This window comes from Apiotrichum porosum (assembly GCF_003942205.1).
Source record: "Apiotrichum porosum strain DSM 27194 chromosome Unknown scaffold_3, whole genome shotgun sequence".
Classification (NCBI taxonomy): Eukaryota; Fungi; Basidiomycota; class Tremellomycetes; order Trichosporonales; family Trichosporonaceae; genus Apiotrichum; species Apiotrichum porosum.
Genome location: NW_021167110.1, coordinates 1,672,164 through 1,686,251, shown reverse-complemented (window position 1 = coordinate 1,686,251; position 14,088 = coordinate 1,672,164). Strand labels below are relative to the sequence as shown.

The following is a 14,088-nucleotide window of genomic DNA, read 5'->3' as shown; positions in this document are numbered from 1 at the left end:
CTTTACGTCATATCATCACCACCGGGTACATTGAACGACAAACGATTCTGCCACTTTACACGAAGCGTACCATGCTGCTCGGTGCAGCTGTCAACCTACTTCGTGTGATTGAAGTACATCACATAGAGTGATGTGAATGATTCAGTCATATTTTAGACATTTAAATGGCCACTGGATGTGGATGAGGTTTGGCGCGGTGTCTTGTGATCGTTGCCTGATTTGTTGCCTTTGGTCGTCACTCCACCGCAACGGTGTCCTCATTTATCCTTCTCAGTGGATGGAGGTCACTGCATACGATGTTGAAGATGGGGTGCGCACCGTTTTGGAATCTTCCCGACCCGCACGCCAACTGGATAATCGTTCGCATGTGTGTGGTTGTCAGTTGATCAGTTGCTACCAGTTAACCAGGTCCGGAAACGGTACAAAAACGGTAACAGGTACCGCTCTGCTGTACCGTAAAAGGAGGAACGTGAGTGTTAATGAAGGGACCATGCAGTGGACACTGCCTCACAAATTGGGGTCGTTGACGGGAACTGGGAGCCAAGACCTGAGTGGGCGTGCGAGTTGTGGCATTTTGATTAGGGAAACGCTTGGCAGTCACTTTGGTGAGTCGCACCTTGCTGCCTGCAGACAAAGAACGTGGACGGTCCAAAGTGGCTGACAGAGCTCTGGTGGTCAGGGGTACTGGCCTCCAACTCATAAGCTTTACGCAGCGACCTGCCGAGTCCCCAGTGCGGCCAACTGCTGGTACCCCAGTCCGTTCTTGCCTTCTCACCTTCCCGTCCACTTCCCCGTCTACGGTGCAACCGACCTGCCCTTCTCGAGCTCACACGCCACCCCGTTCCGCCACCTGACGAGTTGCTCTCGGTTGGTTCGGCAACAACCGCACAACAAGCTTTCACCCTAGCAGTTCTTATCAACGTTGCCCCTTTCTCCGCAAAGCAGTGCGTGTGCCACACCCTATTAGGTTGATAGTGCGACTCGGTGGCTGGGTTCAACGCAGCGTGTGTGCTTGGCAGAGAGTCCCCGGGGCCCAAGAAGTGGTTGTCGGCGGCGCTGCGGTGCAAGCGGCCGTGTCGTGGCGGTGGCTTGGACTGCAACTTCCTTCGCAGGTTCGATCTGTCGGGACAGCGTTTTCGGGTCGGGATAGTCTCGATAGCCACCACCATGTGCACTGAGAAGCGCCAGTACACTGGGGTCGACAGGCGGCTCGCAACCTTGTACATGCGTGTGGATTGGGCTTGACGGACGGAAACCGCAAGGTCCTCGCGGAGCACGTCAGCACATCTCCCCATCTCCCCGAAACGCGGGGTATCGGTGCTATCGGGTTCAGCTGTAGAAGGCTCAGTGCGCCACGATCCAAAGGCGGCCTCCAAGGTCACGCACAATACGTGCCAGAGTGCAGCACATTCGGCGACCGCCACAACTTCGCGGGGCATGACACTAGAACGGTGAGTGCCTGGTTTGTTTGGCGGTGCCCCCCCCTTTCCCCACGCTCGCTCGGGTGCTCCCTTCGAAACACCTTGGATCATGGGGCCTTTCAGGAGGAGCAACCGAGACTGCGCAGAAAAGCTATCAATAATACTTGGATGCGCATGCTTGTGTGCCAGCGACAATTGTGTGTGTCTGGCGATCTCAGATGTCGTGGCCCCACGGGCGACCGGCTCCGAGATCCCAAGACGGCCGACTGGGTCTACATGACGCGGGGTAAGACAACTCGGCTGGAGCAGAACCGTTCATTGTTGCGAGAAGCCGCCATTGCCGATGACGACAGTTGCACAGTTGCACAGTTGCGCAGCTCGGAAACCGGAGTTTTGCGGGGACCACCACGATCGGCGCCAAGTCGGCCCCAAAGAATACCTCAAATTGGCAGTCTACTCGCCGCCCGTAGCCTTTGCGTCAAACTCTGTCTTGTGCCTCGGAGAGGCCTCTCACGTGAAGCTCGCCCCGCCACCTGCTTTTCTCGATCGACGGCTGTTCCGACTCTCGGCGGTGCCGAGTGTGGAGGAGCTCGGAAGAGCTGGTTTCCAGAGACTCGCTTTCGACAGTTGGCTTCGTTGCCAGTTACCTCTGCGGGACGAGCTCTGGCCTGTTGTGATGGAACTGGGGACCCGTGGGAGGTACACAGAGAGGGGGTCACCAGAACAGCTGACACGCACGTCTGGAGACTGGCAGTCGGAACATTGCACAGACACGAGCACGGACATGGCCTCTCCAACAGGCCATGTGTGACGTCGTTTTGCTTCTCTTGTTGACACCAGTACGCGCAGGCTGAGCGCCACTTTTGGTGGCTTGCCCCTTTGGTGCATAACCCTGCACCTTTGTGCGTTAGTGCGATCAGTGCTCGTCATGCTCCTGTGGCAGATGAAACCCAGTGTGCTGCCTGACGGGTCGAAGATTCAATGCACATGTGTTGGTTGTTGTCGTTGTGGTGTTTCGTGTGCGCGGCGCCGGGGTGCCGGGTGAGGGGGCTCATGAGTTCAGAGGAGCGTGAATTGGGTCGTGCAAAGAGGGGGGGGGGGGGGGGGGGGGGGCCGGGGGGGGCAAGGGATGGTTTTGCCACCACGGGCCACGAGCCACGGGCACACCCCTACCCCTGCACGGCCGCGCACGGGTCCGGTTTTCGGGAGTGTACATATGGGCCTTTGGGGTGCGGTGGGAAGCAAGGCGAGAGGTGTGCGTGTGCACCATGCATACGGCGCGCGAAGGTTGCTATGGTGGCGAGTTACCGGAAGCGAGAACCTGTGTGAGCGAAAGAGAGCATGCATGCATGCAGCGCCTGCCTGTCGGGTCGCCCATGTTGGGTTGCTGACGAGGCCATAAAGCGTCAGAGCAGAGTTTGCTCGCAGCGTACGTGTGTGTGAGTGTGTCTACTGAGAGAGACCGCAGACACAGCGTACGTACAGCGTACAGCGTACGGCGTCACACCCACGAAAAGCGCGAATTAAAACTGTCCAATGGCGCACGAAACGGCGACACACACACCCACCCGGCGTTTTGGCACTCTCTCTCTCACGACGACACACACCACCGCAGAGGCGCGCGCGGAAGCTTTTTCTGTCGGTGGGCGGTCGTTCAGACGAAAGGCCAAACTGGGGCCGCCAACTGATGGCGCAGGGGCGGCGGAGGGGAGGCGGCCGCTTCCAGGGGGGCAAGGGGGCACTGAGGGGGGGCCTGCGTGCAGGCCTCCGAGCAGAGCCACGGGCGGAGAGACACATTGGATGGCAACTGACTGGCTGCTGGCTGCAGACACAGAGCGAGACAGACACACCCCCCGGCGCCAGAGCGTGCCCTCCCGACCGAACACCCCCCATGCCCCCCCCCCCCCCGGGCTGCCTCCCCCCCCGTCCTCCATCTCATTTCATCCTCATCTTCCTCTCTCTCCCACAACCCAATCCCTCCTCTTAAACGTCCCCAGCTGGCAAGGCATTCGGCCTCGCGTCGTCTAGTCGCCACTCTGGCCGCAGGACCCTCTTATACACCACCACCACCACAAGCCCCACCACACACTCACCACTCTTCCACACACCACTCCCAGGCCATCGCGCAACTGGCAACTGCCACCCACCCATCCCAGCAACAACACTGCTCTGTTCCTTGCTTCCTCTGGGACCAACACTGCCCGTCCTCCCCCCCAATCCCATCGTCCTCGCCGCCCAACGCGTATCGTGACCCTCGACTTGCATCACCTCAGTAGTGTGCATACCCGCCCCCCCATCGACAATCCCTCTGTCACGCACCGGCCCGCACCTCGCGCCGCCTCCTCCCTCCCCTTGCAGCTTCCTTGGAGCGCGATCTCCTGCAAAGTACGTCAGACCTGCCGCTCTCCTTGTCCTCCTCGTCGCTCACCGCTCCAGGCTTCTCTTTAGAACCCCCCTACCTCTTTCTACCTAGTCCTTTGCCATGCGCATCTGCTACTAGACGCCGTCGACTCTTGTCGACAACAAGCTCTCGACTGTTTCGTCGGGTGTTCAACCCCTCCCCGTCTAGGACTACCAAACCACCACCGGGTTTACTCCCAACGGCGACTCTTAACCCAACCACCCCTCAGACAACCTTGTCTCGTTCACAATGTCCACCCACCTCCTCACCCTCTCTCCCACCCCCCAGCCAGCCAAGAAGCTGCGCCCATGCCTCTCGCCCTCGCGCCACTCCCGTTCCACGAGCCCCGCCGAGTCGCATCGCATGGCTCTGGGCTCGTCGCGTTCGCCCTCTGCCTCTAGCGTCTCCTCCGTCTGCACCGAGAGCACCAGCAGCAACGGCTGGTACAAGCGCAAATGCGTTCGCTGGCAAGGCGACTATGACGGGTGTGCCGTCACATCTTACTTTGCCACCTACTCTGCTACCGAGTACGACCGTACTCCACTCGCCCCGCCTTCCGAAGAGGAGCGTGCCTGCGTGCTGCCTGCCCGTGGATCTCGCTGCCTCTCGACCCTCTACATCGACAAGGTTGAGGAGGAAGAACCGCTGGAAGAGTGCGAGTCGGAAGATGACATAGTCCTCCCACGCTCTCCGTTCGCCACCCCCGAAGACTCTGACTCTGAAAGGGAGGAAGAGGACGGTGGCGACGAATGGTCCGAGTGCTTTGCTCGCCGCCGCATGATGTTCGCCAGCATGCGTGGTTTGGAAAGCGACGGTCCCCAGTTTGAGGGCTACCGCTCCCTTTCATCCACCCTCGCCGACCTCCTCCGCTCTGTCAGCTGCGACGACGACGGAGTCAGCACCCCGCGTGTCGGTGGCTCGGCTACCCCGGCCGACGAGGACGAGGACGGCGAAGAGGCGCCGTCGTCACCCTGCGTCCCCGACCTCTTTGTTCGTCTCCGCGAGTCGAGCACTGAGAGCGACACTGTCGCCACACCGTCACTCACGTCCGCGGACTCTGACGGTGACTGCTCTGGCCTCGCCTCTCCCGACGGCTCTGCCTTGGACTTTCTTCCAGGTGCGCCTTGGAAGGCAGCCTCCCTCGCGCTTCACCGCGAGTGCACCCTCAACCTTTAACACTCCCTCAACCTTTAAAACTGTGCGAGTTATTCTCGACTGTTTTTCCACCACCAGTCTCTGGGCCAGGTGCCCCTCCCTTGCATAGCATATGTCGGTCCACGGTTTCTCTGTCCCGTGTATTCGGCGCCCCTCCCTCGCATACCATACGCACCCTGCATGCATTTTCCTGGATATAAAAAAATAAAATAAACAAGCCAGTTTCTCACTTGCGACTGCAATTTGCCGGCGTGGTAAACGAATTTGGAGGCAACGACGGCCCTGGCAACGACGAATGAAGTGATCAGGCAGAACTGTAGTTCGTGATGAGCCTGGGAGAGGGCGTTTGCGCGGAGTTGCGTGTCATGTCCGTTTCACGTGCTGCGTCTGCTCCCGCGTGCGACCCCCTTTTCACAAGGGCGGCGTTACCGCGGCAGCCGTACCATTGCAGCACTGTACGCACTGTCGGCCTCGTCCGCCTCCTCGACGACCGCGCCACCCGCTGCCCGCTCTGGCGCTCTGGACGCGCTGTTTGCTGTCAAATTCGCACGCTTCCACCCCCGCACTCAACCCCACACCACATTCATCACAACAATATGAGCACTCCAGGCCGCGAGGATCCTGCAGCCCACAGGAACCTCGCCACGGCCACAAGGGCAGCACAAGAATCCACAGCGACGGGGGACAATGCCGCAACGCTCACCGTCGTCCCTCGTCTCGACCACCCCGGTTCGCTCAACCCCAGTAACAGCACCACGCCGCTTGGTCACGATGACCACGGTGACCTCGACCCCGCAGCGTCCCTCTCCAACCTTCCACCCGAGCTCTTAGACCTGGTCCTCAGCCATGTTGAACCCGAGCATCGCACGCGCACCGCCCTGTCGCTCGCCATCGCCACTGGCCACTCTCCCTCCCAGCGCGCAATCTGGAAGCACGTCGTGGTCAACCGCGGGCCCCAGCTCATGCCCCTATGGAAGAAGTTGATGCTCGAGAAGAAGAAAGGGCGGAGTGGCGGGTGTGAACTCGCGAGGACGTTTAGTCAGGTAAGTATTTCACGCAGGGGCCCTGCAACGACCTCGGACGCTGACGAACACAAGGAATCATGGCGTGGTGATGCCGACATCCTCAACAAGTGAGTCGACCTTCCCCCACAGACACCGGGACTGGGGGCTACGAGCCGCGGGCGGCAAGTCGATCCGACCCAAAAGGCGGGAGGCGGTTGGGGGGTGTAGGTCGCCGCCCAAGGGCGCTCCCAACCTTCTGTACCAGCTGACAGTGCTGCGCCCCGCGGTGGCGGCTGGCGTTGCTTCGATGCGCTCTTCCCGCATCTCACCCAAGCAAAGGGCTCGGTTCAACGAGTACACGCTGCTGACGGCCACAGCGTTCTTCGGTGCCTTCCTCGCCTGCAAACCATTCTTCTCAACATGGGTACCAACTTTGCACCCGAGCACTTGACCGAGCTGTTTGAGAAGCCCCGCGACGTGCAGCGCATCGAGATGCGGTTCAGGCCGTATGTGGAACAGGCTACCTATTACCAGTTTTTGAAAGGTTCCTATTTCGACACGGCAATCACTACCCTCTACCGCCTCTGGCCAGAAACTCCCGAGTTTACAAAACTCAGCATCGTGCAAGATGTACCACCTCGCAAGACTGCGCCGCCCACGCGCGACCACAGCGTCGTGGCCAGTCTCACCGGCAGCATGACCGACTTGCGATTGGACAGCACCAGTGTTCCGGGACCGTCGCCACTGGCTACAGCGGCTGCCATTGCTGCAGCCGAGGCCGATGGAGATGCCTCCGACTCTGAGGAAGGCGATTCGTCCACACCACCTTCATCGGTTGATGAAACCGAGACACTCGAGGCCAAGGGGTACACCCGTCAAGGACCGTTCCCTTACCTGGGCGCGAGTCTACAGCACGCCAAGCCCACTTCGTTTGCGCAGCCAATTGTCTTTTTTGACACGGAGTGTCTTGCTCGATTTGGCGCGTCCCCTGTCGCCAAACACATTGACCACCTTCGCCTGCGTATCCCAAGTCGAACCATTGTCAACGTTCTCGTCTCCCCACCCCATGGACCCGTCCTGTTCCCCGCCCTGCGTTACCTTGACTTGTCAACAACCAACGTTCGCCTGGACGCGGTCCTTGCAGCTCTGCTCCGCAACCACACTCGGCTAGAGCACCTTGTCCTCGACCGCGTCAATCTGTTTGGTTTTACAGCTCGTGAAAAGGGCACTGAGCTTTGTCGCGATCTTGGTGGACTCTGCATATCGGCAGGCCTCAACAGAGGCAAAGAGCGCGAGCGAGCGATAGCAGCCTGGGACCTTGCGGAACGTACTCGCCTGGCCGAAGCCGAGGCCGCTCTGCGTCGCGAGCGGGCAATAAACAACGCTCATGACGGTAGCGAGGCGGCAAGAGCCGCTGTCGCCGAGGAAGCCATGCGCGACGAGATGCAGCGCAACATTGCCCTCGCTCGCTCGCGCCGTGGCCATCGTAGCGCTGGCCACAGTACAATTTCACTTCGCGATCGACCTGCACGTCGCGGCGGTGCGGCTGCTTCGACCACGATATCGCCGGCCGATATTCCAGCAGCAGACCGCGCATACTTTGTTCTCCCGCCCCTACCTTCGCTAAAGACAATGTCCATTGGTGGTGAAGCACCACTCATTTCCACGTTCCGCGTCAGCACGTGGGAGGACCAGTTCCATGCCGGCTGGCGTGATGGCCTTTCCAAGCTGTCAGGATGGGCTGCGCACGTTGCCGACAAGTACGAGCGCGCAGTCAAACGCAGCGACGAGTGGAAAGAGTGGCACGCTCGGAACAGTGGCGACAAGGACAAGACAGACGCCAAGGGCAAGACCAAGGGCAAAGCCAAGGCCTTGCCGGCGGACAAGGCTCGACCCCCGCTCGATGTTCGTCTATACCGTTTCGGAACCGTCGACGAACCTGTGGCAGAACATGACAGGGTGGACCCCACTGTGGGCCTCATTGAGGTGCACCCTGAGCGGGCTCGAGACTACCTGGACGTGTACAAGGATGCGGTTGCCGAGGCCGACATGTATACCCACTCGCAGGCCGTTCGTCCCCCGTGTGTGTTCTGCACGGTTCCAGACTGCGAGGGTCCGCGCCGCCGAGGTGAGGAAGGTGCCCGCGTGGATGGTCGCGGAGGCACAGGCAAGGCGCACAAGGAAGGCTGTGGCCACCACGTAGGTCGCCAAATTTGGAGTTGGCAGGGTGTAGAGTCGTGAGCGTGTGTGTAACTATGCAATGTTGTGTAACAGGAAAGGTTGCGTAGGTTGCCACTTGGACGGGCGCGTTTCACCGTAGTAGTGCTAGCAATTTGCTTCCGTCGTTCCACTGGGCCCGTCCGTCACAACATTTCCACCATCTTGGAACAACAACTCACCAAACCCCATCATACCATGGCAGCCATGGTGGCCGCCCCGAATCCGCATGACCCACCTGATTCAGGCAACCTTGGTGTCACGGCCAACATCAAGCCGACGCACGCACCTGCTTCGTCTGCGCCGCCACCGGTCATCCCAACAAGTCTGCTCTCCGTTGATGAGCAGAGGAGGTTGATACTTTGGGCCGTTGGGTTGATCGAGGTGAGACACAGTTCAGTTTCGTCGTACTCGTCAACTAATAGAACAGGTAATGAAACTCTGGGATGTTCTGGCCCCCCACTTTGCTGCCGACCTACCAGCCTCCTTGTCCAGCGCAGCTCGAGTCAGAGGCCCATGGTCCGCCGGACTCTGGGCTGGTGGTGAGCTGGCCGCAGTTGCCGCCATCGCCCTCTTGAGAATTCCGGGCCTCAGCCCGAGTTCAGGTCGAATCGTGGCCCTGGTCCCATTGCTAGTGGTTTGGAACACCATCTGTTGGTTTCTCGCCGAGGTAAGTGGAGCCCTGAATGGACGGAGTGGCGTGGCGGTTGGAGTTGCAACAATAGTTGCTAACATCTCAGCCCCTTGCATTCGTTCCCAAGGTCAGCATGTTTGGTGAGTAGCTCATCGTAGTTGGCGCCAGTTTACCGCTTACCAACGTGACAGGCCCCGTTCATCTTGGCGAGGAAGGTATTTTCTGGGGTTGGCTTTACCTCGTGAGGCACATTGCCTCTCGCCTTTTGTTTGGTGAACCCGAACACATTGAAGGTATCCACAAGATCCGACTCTTGCCATACAGCACAGCAACTCTCAACCCGCTGTCACTCACCTACTGTCTTCCGCCTGGTTCCCGTGAGCCCATCTTCGTTCCCGTCGTGTTCAACAACTCGGCGCCTGACCAGGTGGTTTACCACGTCCGTTCGCTCGTCGACCAACATGCCGAGGTCTTGACCGTTCCCGCTGCACTCATGAAACGCCCGGTTGGGTGGCAAGTTCCAGTCACCGACGAGGATACCGAGGACACCCCCGAGGAATCGCTGTCCGAGATCATTGCTCGCTCAAAGCAGCTCGACCTCGCGCGCTTCCACTCTGTTCGTCCAGCTGAATCCCTGTCCATCATCCCACCAGATCTCTCGACTTCCGAGTCGCTCCTCTTCATCACCGTCACTCAGCCGTCCGTCATCGCCCTCAGCTCAGTATCCGACAAGCACGGTGACCGGTTCCACGTTGCCCCCCACCGCGAGGCCGTTGTCATTGAATGTCCCACCGGTGGTGAATTTGTCACTGAAGAAAAGGGCAAGATGTCCGTGGTTCCTCACAAGCGCGTACCTGAGATCCGCTGCGTTGGAGGCGAAGAAGTGGCCAACTTTCAAGTTCGTGGTGTTGCACCACTCAAGGTTGGCTGGAGGAGGAGTGTGGACGGAAAGGTCGTCGCCCAAGGTGTAGTCGAAGGCATCGACGAGGACGCGCTTCAAGATGCCGAGTCTCTCAAGCGCGACCGTGTCTCCAAGACCCACACAGTCCCACTTCGTGTTACGCACGACCGCGCTGGAAAGGTCGCTGTGACTCTCACATCAGTCGTGGACGCTCTGGGCAACAGCTACTCGCCTCCCAGTGCGTCCGCAGTGCTCGAGTACCACGTCCTTGAGCACCGCTCAGTCTCGTTCACCTGCCCTCGCCCCATCCAATTGCTGGTGAACGGCACTGCAAAGCTTCCCGTGCACGTGGACGGTCCCCTCGCCTACCCTTTGGACCTCACCTACGCATTCACGTCCACTGCTGGTGCCGTCAAGACCCACACAATGTCTGTTGACAAGACCGATACCTCCCTCCAAGTCAATGAGCCAGGCACCTTCTCCCTCGTGGACGTGCAGGGCCGTTGCCCTGGTACTATTCTCGAACCAGCTTCCTGCAACGTCCAGCTCGTACCAGTTCCTTCGGTGGAGTTGAGTGTTACGACACTCCACGAGTGTGCGATGGATGTTGGTGTTACTGTGACGTTCGAGTTCACTGGTGCACCCCCGTACACCGTGCTTTTGGCCGAGGGCAGGCAAGGAAGTCCCAAGAAACCCGCACGCAGAGTACACTTTAACACGCCTGGGGGCCAGATGGAGTTCCGCCCAGAGCAGGAGGGCACGTACAGCTATGTAAGTGCCTGCTTTTTGGCGTGCTAAGTTTTATACTGACTCGTTACAGAGCTTCCTTGCTCTCTCGGACGCGCACTACCGCGACGTGCCTCTCAACCAGCCTCCTGTTGTTCAAGTCGTCCACCCTCCCGCAAGTGTGGACATTACTGGCGTTTCGCAACGTTCGCTGTACGCATGCTCTGGGGACAATGTCGACCTGGATCTTGCGATCGAGGGCAATGACCCGCTCAAGCTCACGTACCGCACGTCATGGGGTGGCGACTCGTACAATGTCACCGTTCCCGTCAAGTCGGGCAAACAGCGCTTGACAGTTCCGGTCCCGGAATCATTGCGAGCCGATTCGGGGGCCGCTGGCAAGCTCTCTATTGCGCTCGTGCATATTGAAGACTCGAACGGGTGCGTCAAGCGCTTGCCTGGCCGTGTCGTCGACGTCGACATCAACCGCCACCGTGCCACTGCTCGTCTGGCGCGCTACGAAACGGTAGTCGTCAAAGAGGGTGACTCGGTCGATGTGCCGCTTCGCCTTACCGGTAAAGGGCCATGGGAGGTCGCGTACTCGCTCAACGGCAAGGCCCACGACAAGGTTCAAGTTCACCAGGCCAACTCGCAGCTCCGTTTCGCTGCTCGCGGAAGCTACCAACTCACTTCGGTCCGCGACACACACTGTCCCGGTACAGTTGACGACAAGGTGTATGCTATCGATTTCAAGCCTCGGCCGTCGGCATCTCTTGTAGAGACGACCACCGTAAAGCGCGACGGTACGCAATATCGCCACGTTGGAATGTGCGCCGGTGAAGACGATGCCGTCGCGGTGCAATTCACGGGCACATCTCCCTTCGAGGTCACCTACAAGTACGAGCTTGTCGGTGTTGGGGCTCGAGACCATGCAGTGAAGAGCGCGCAGAATGTGGGCATCCTCCAGCTGTCTCCCGAACCGGGAACCCACTACTACCGCTTCACGTCTGTACGCGACGCCAACTACGACCGTACCCCCGTCTCATTCACACTTGAGAACACTGTCCATGGACGCCCTTCCGCAACGTTTGCTCGCACCAACACCGTCTCGCTGTGTCGTGACTCGCCTCTTGACACGGACGCCAAGGTCCGCCTCACTGGTGCTGCTCCGTTCGAGCTCACTGTCGGTGTTCGCCGTCCTGCTTCCGCAGAGGTTGTCCCCCACAAGATCAAGGTCCATGGACACGAGTGGTCCGTCTCACTCCCCTCCGAGGTTCTCTCGGATGTGGGACGATGGGAGGTGACCCTCATGTCCGTGTCCGACTCTAGTGGATGTGACTATGTGGTTGCCGACGACGATGTTCTCTCTACCACTGTCGATGTGGTTGAGACAGCCAAGGTCGTCCCGGTGTCGCACGACGATGACCTTTGTGTCGGTGATACTCTCGATTTCCTTCTCCAGGGCAAGGCTCCGTGGATTGTCGAGTACGCGTGGAACAGCAAGGTTTACACCGTCACCAGCAGTGCTGCCAGCTTCAGCCGTGGCGCCGAGAGCCCTGGCACGTTTGAGATCAAGAGTGTCGCGCTCAAAGACCGCTTTGGTAACGCTCAGTGCCAGCGCGCAGTGGCCATTGAACGTCGTGTGCATCCCCTGCCTTCGGTCCGCATCCAGGACGGAATTGACAGCCTGCGTGAGGGTGACCAGCCGGCGGTATTCGACGTTCACTTTACCGGTACTGCGCCATTCACCTTCTCCTACACGCGCTCGGAGTGGGTTAACGGTCGCTCCCGTGTTGTCGAAACCCAGACTGTGACAGACATTTGGGCCGACCACTACGCCATCAGTTCCTCGGCGCCTGGCGACTATGCGGTGACGAGTATTGCCGACAAGTACTGTCGCTACCCCGCGCTTGGCAAGAGGGCCGACGTGTAGAGAGACCAGAGACATTGACGAAGTAGAATTCATGCATGCAGTCCTGTGGAACATAGTGTCAATCTACACGTGGGCAGCTACCAGAGAAGAAAACGCTTTCTTGTTGACATTCAGCAATTGGTCGAACTCTTCTCCACGGACAGTGGGATAGGCAGCCTCGATCTCGCTGAACACAACTTTCAGCGACTGCAAGATGTCCTTTGCAAGGTCTATCAGAGTCAGTAATGGTCCATCCCAGGGTGGTGGACGGCCCACCTTGAGAGTCGTTGTCCCAATCCCGCTCGCTGACTTGCAACCAACATCGTGAGCCGACGTCGAGCATCTGCCCACGCCAACGCGCAATACGACCACTCCCCTTGATTGTTGTCAAGACGCAGGAGAGGGCGCGAAGGTTGGCAGCAAAATGTGGCAGAGAGGCGGTAGTTGGGGGGTATTGAAGTGGTTCCAGTAATGCCGGAATGATAGACTGCTGGGTCAGCAGAATAAAATAGAGCCTTGTTTACCTTGATCCAGCGGACAATCCCTGTCCCCAACTCTTGCGTTATGATGACAGTGTTGTTGGCAATCGCGGCAAGGGCATCACGGTCGTTTGAGGACACATACGACCAGCCATTGACGAGTGCGGTGTCGACAATCGTGCCGTAATTATTCGCCTTCTTGTCACCTTTAAGACCATGGACAAGAATGAGGGCAGTTGGCAAGACATGGCTGAGAGGCGGAGAGTGTAGGCCCATCGAGTGTGTCAAGCTGGACAACAAAAGTGTGTCCAACCCCCGGCGCCGAAGCTCGTCGGTGTCTATCCGGCCCACCCACGACGAGAGAACCCAAGCGCCGGTGTCACGCCAACGTGGTTCCCAGTCGTCCATTAAGGTGAGAGTCGGCGGCAGGATGACACCCAAATGCTTCAACACGTCGTCGTCGCTCAGCGTCGAGGCCGCCCATCGGAGCGCGTTTGCCGCTCCCCAGCCGGCAGAAGAGGTCTTCCACGGCTGATACCCCCTCGAGTCGTCCAAGGCTGACACGCCACCAGCCGGGCGAGGAAGAGCACGAGCGTTGACGACGGAAGGGTGAGGAGCAAACAGTGTCCGCAAAGTGGTCGTCAGGAGAACGATTGCAACGTCCGGCAGCTTGGAGCGAGAGGTTATTTCTGTCATTAGATATATCTCAAGGGTCTACTGTTACTTACCATCCACTAGGGTCACAAGCGTTGATGAGGTCCACTTGTCCTCTCCCTTCAGTCTCACGACCGGGTCCAGAACAGTCGCCTGTTGCTCCACAGTGAGGTCTGCCCACATCACATCCTCTGTGCCGGAGACAATGGCGCGCAGGGTCGAGTCTGCAGAGGAGCGATAGGTCGAGTAAAAGTCCTCGGCTGAGGTTATGAGCTCTATCGACAAGCTACATATGGTCGAACCTACCGTTTCCTTCCAGATAGGCGGGTAGAAGGTCGCCGGGAAGCGCAAGCTTGGCAGAAAGGGCACCAAGCACTTGTGCCAGCTCGTCGGGCGACGAGACAGGTTGGAATGCCGGTGGCGGCGCGGGAGCTGGTACTAGTAAGTATTCAGCCGAGGGCGACGAGGGTGGAGATGGAGAGCGCCCCCCCGCGTCGGCAACCTCCTCGATTATAGCCATTGTTGTTACTGTATATTGCAATTGCAAGACGGGACACAGATGCGCAACATGGAACAACATGCCA

General features: G+C 59.1%; 5 protein-coding genes across 5 annotated transcripts; 3 read left to right on the top strand and 2 right to left on the bottom strand.

The window, feature by feature from the left end:
* Positions 1 to 578: 578 nt before the first annotated feature.
* On the bottom strand, positions 579 to 1,532 carry EHS24_006212 (uncharacterized protein; the record flags this gene model as incomplete). Its single annotated transcript, XM_028621684.1, has 1 exon — positions 579 to 1,532. The coding sequence occupies one exon, from the start codon at positions 1,530 to 1,532 to the stop codon at positions 579 to 581; it is 954 nt and encodes a 317-aa protein (XP_028478136.1).
* A 2,539-nt stretch (positions 1,533 to 4,071) lies between these two features.
* On the top strand, positions 4,072 to 4,998 carry EHS24_006211 (uncharacterized protein; the record flags this gene model as incomplete). Its single annotated transcript, XM_028621683.1, has 1 exon — positions 4,072 to 4,998. One exon carries the CDS (start codon positions 4,072 to 4,074, stop codon positions 4,996 to 4,998), a length of 927 nt encoding a protein of 308 aa, XP_028478135.1.
* A 575-nt stretch (positions 4,999 to 5,573) lies between these two features.
* On the top strand, positions 5,574 to 8,222 carry EHS24_006210 (uncharacterized protein; the record flags this gene model as incomplete). The annotated part of the gene is made up of 4 exons (XM_028621682.1): positions 5,574 to 6,020; positions 6,075 to 6,109; positions 6,359 to 8,180; positions 8,217 to 8,222. The coding sequence occupies 4 exons, from the start codon at positions 5,574 to 5,576 to the stop codon at positions 8,220 to 8,222; spliced, it is 2,310 nt and encodes a 769-aa protein (XP_028478134.1).
* Positions 8,223 to 8,396: 174 nt separating this feature from the next.
* Positions 8,397 to 12,392, top strand: EHS24_006209 (uncharacterized protein; the record flags this gene model as incomplete). The annotated part of the gene is made up of 5 exons (XM_028621681.1): positions 8,397 to 8,582; positions 8,629 to 8,868; positions 8,939 to 8,972; positions 9,024 to 10,504; positions 10,554 to 12,392. 5 exons carry the CDS (start codon positions 8,397 to 8,399, stop codon positions 12,390 to 12,392), a joined length of 3,780 nt encoding a protein of 1,259 aa, XP_028478133.1.
* A 63-nt stretch (positions 12,393 to 12,455) lies between these two features.
* EHS24_006208 (uncharacterized protein) lies at positions 12,456 to 14,024 on the bottom strand (the record flags this gene model as incomplete). The annotated part of the gene is made up of 6 exons (XM_028621680.1): positions 12,456 to 12,601; positions 12,648 to 12,858; positions 12,896 to 13,139; positions 13,206 to 13,539; positions 13,579 to 13,764; positions 13,811 to 14,024. The coding sequence occupies 6 exons, from the start codon at positions 14,022 to 14,024 to the stop codon at positions 12,456 to 12,458; spliced, it is 1,335 nt and encodes a 444-aa protein (XP_028478132.1).
* Positions 14,025 to 14,088: the final 64 nt, after the last annotated feature.